This window comes from Piliocolobus tephrosceles, chromosome 4, assembly GCF_002776525.5.
Source record: "Piliocolobus tephrosceles isolate RC106 chromosome 4, ASM277652v3, whole genome shotgun sequence".
NCBI lineage: Eukaryota > Metazoa > Chordata > Mammalia > Primates > Cercopithecidae > Piliocolobus > Piliocolobus tephrosceles.
Genome location: NC_045437.1, coordinates 149,709,495 through 149,712,572, shown reverse-complemented (window position 1 = coordinate 149,712,572; position 3,078 = coordinate 149,709,495). Strand labels below are relative to the sequence as shown.

The window sequence follows — 3,078 nt, the reverse complement described above, 5'->3', positions numbered from 1 at the left end:
TTCTTTCACTGAGAAATAGCATTTAAGTTTCCTTCGTGTCACTCTGTGGCTTGATAACTTATTTCTTGATATTAACATTAAAAAAACCCAAAGAGACAGAAAATTTAAAAAATCTAACAACAAACAACGACATATATACCTTGTTTGGAAGCAGATAGAAGAAACCATCACTGGAAATACATTTTTAAAGATAACTGGGGAAACTGGAATATTTACTGGCTATTTAATATTATGAAATTGCTCTTGACTTTACTAGATGTGGTAATTGAATTGAGGTTATGTTGAAAGTTCTCCTAGGCATTAGAAAGGAAAATAATATTGATACATTTACAAGAAGAAGATATCTGGCTGCTCTTGGAGAGTTTCATGAGGCTCAGACACATCAAAGTTCAGGGAAATGTGAAGCGGGAGCAGTGCAAAGAAAGAAGTATGAGTAAGGAGACTATTTCAGTGCCCGTTAAAATACTCTTATTTGGATTCTGTGCTTTTCCTGGGTCTCTGTGTTTTTCGGTTGGGTTTGAGTGTGATGATTGTAACCTAACCACTACTGAGTTGCACACATGCCCAAACTCTGAATAAAAATATAACTTTCTTAGTCTAAGCCTTTTTTCTGAAGCATGCTAGGACTGAGATCACTCCCTTCCAGGTTCTGAAATTTATTTTTTCCAGTTTGAAAAAAAAAAACAAAAAACGCTTGGATCTGTGGGGGAACTGAAGTGAAGATTTATTTATTCTTGCCATGTCTCTATGGGTGCAATGAAGAGCCTCTCGAAACGCCAATAAGATTTCGGTATATTGAGAGACACTACTTGAAAATACTCAATTTCTATTGCCATCAGCCTGCAAGAAAGCACTGGGATTTTCTTAAAGTTTAGGGGAAAATAAATACTCGGAAGAGACGCGGGGTGGCGCTGCAGCCTTAGAAGTAGCAGAAACAAAGCACCCAGCCGACGCTCCTTCACCCAGATACTCAACTAAAGCAGCAGCAAGCAGGAAGAGGAGGCTGTCTAAGGCGGTCGCTCGGGGAAATCCGGGCCCTAGGATTGTCCAGTCATCCCAGTATCAGCGAGATACGGGGAGATAGAGTCAGCGACAACGTGAGCCCGAGCTGGAGCAGGTTTGGTGTGAGACCAGAAGGCAATGGAGGCCGGAGAGGGGAAGGAGCGCATTACGAAACAAAGGCAAGTCCTGATATTCTTTGTTTTGCTGGGCATAGCTCAGGCTAGTTCCCAGCCTAGGCACTACTCAGTGGCCGAGGAAACGGAGAGTGGCTCCTTTGTGGCCAATTTGTTAAAAGACCTGGGGCTGGAGATAGGAGAACTTGCTGTGAGGGGGGCCAGGGTCGTTTCCAAAGGAAAAAAAATGCATTTGCAGTTCGATAAGCAGACCGGGGATTTGTTGTTAAATGAGAAATTGGACCGGGAGGAGCTGTGCGGCCCCACAGAGCCCTGTGTCTTACCTTTCCAGGTGTTACTAGAAAATCCCTTGCAGTTTTTTCAGGCGGAGCTACGGATTAGGGACATAAATGATCATTCCCCAGTTTTCCTAGACAAAGAAATACTTTTGAAAATTTCAGAAAGTATCACTCCTGGAACTACTTTTTTAATAGAACGTGCCCAGGACTTGGATGTAGGAACCAACAGTCTCCAAAATTACACAATCAGTCCCAATTTCCACTTCCATCTTAATTTACAAGACAGTCTCGATGGCATAATATTACCACAGCTGGTGCTGAACAGAGCCCTGGATCGCGAGGAGCAGCCTGAGATCAGGTTAACCCTCACAGCGCTAGATGGCGGGACTCCACCCAGGTCCGGCACGGCGCTGGTACGGATTGAAGTTATGGACATCAATGACAACGTCCCAGAGTTTGCAAAGCTGCTCTATGAGGTGCAGATCCCGGAGGACAGCCCTATTGGATCCCAGGTTGCCATCGTCTCTGCCAGGGATTTAGACATTGGAACTAATGGAGAAATATCTTATGCATTTTCCCAAGCCTCTGAAGACATTCGCAAAACGTTTCGATTAAGTGCAAAATCGGGAGAACTCCTTTTAAGACAGAAACTGGATTTCGAATCCATCCAGACGTACACAGTAAATATTCAGGCGACAGACGGTGGGGGCCTATCTGGAACTTGTGTGGTATTTGTCCAAGTGATGGATTTGAATGACAATCCTCCGGAACTGACTATGTCGACACTTATCAATCAGATCCCAGAAAACTTGCAGGACACCCTCATTGCTGTATTCAGCGTTTCAGATCCTGACTCCGGAGACAACGGAAGGACAGTGTGCTCCATCCAAGATGATCTTCCTTTTTTCTTGAAACCTTCTGTTGAGAACTTTTACACTCTGGTGATAAGCACAGCCCTGGACCGGGAGACCAGATCCGAATACAACATCACCATCACCGTCACCGACTTGGGGACACCCAGGCTGAAAATCGAGCACAACATAACCGTACTGGTCTCCGACGTCAATGACAACGCCCCCGCCTTCACCCAAACCTCCTACACCCTGTTCGTCCGCGAGAACAACAGCCCCGCCCTGCACATCGGCAGCGTCAGCGCCACAGACAGAGACTCAGGCACCAACGCCCAGGTCACCTACACGCTGCTGCCACCCCAGGACCCGCACCTGCCCCTCGCCTCCTTGGTCTCTATCAACGCGGATAACGGCCACCTGTTCGCCCTCAGGTCGCTGGACTACGAGGCCCTGCAGGCATTCGAGTTCAGCGTGCGCGCTGCAGACCACGGCTCCCCGGCGCTGAGCAGCGAGGTGCTGGTGCGCGTGCTGGTGGTGGACGCCAACGACAACTCGCCCTTCGTGCTGTACCCGCTGCAGAACGGCTCCGCGCCCTGCACCGAGCTGGTGCCCCGGGCGGCCGAGCTGGGCTACCTGGTGACCAAGGTAGTGGCGGTGGACGGTGACTCGGGCCAGAACGCCTGGCTGTCGTACCAGCTGCTCAAGGCCACGGAGCCCGGGCTGTTCGGCGTGTGGGCGCACAATGGCGAGGTGCGCACCTCCAGGTTGCTGAGCGAGCGCGACGCAGCCAAGCACAGGCTAGTGGTGCTGGTC

General features: G+C 48.9%; 1 protein-coding gene across 1 annotated transcript in view; it reads left to right on the top strand.

Annotated features, from left to right (window-relative positions):
• The first annotated feature begins 934 nt into the window (after positions 1-934).
• Positions 935-3,078, top strand: part of LOC111526957 (protocadherin beta-2-like) — a 2,836-nt gene continuing 692 nt past the window's right edge. Inside the window, 1 exon segment of the mRNA XM_023193030.2 lies at positions 935-3,077. Within this exon segment, the coding sequence (XP_023048798.2) occupies positions 1,141-3,077 (1,937 nt within the window). The 5' untranslated portion in view covers positions 935-1,140.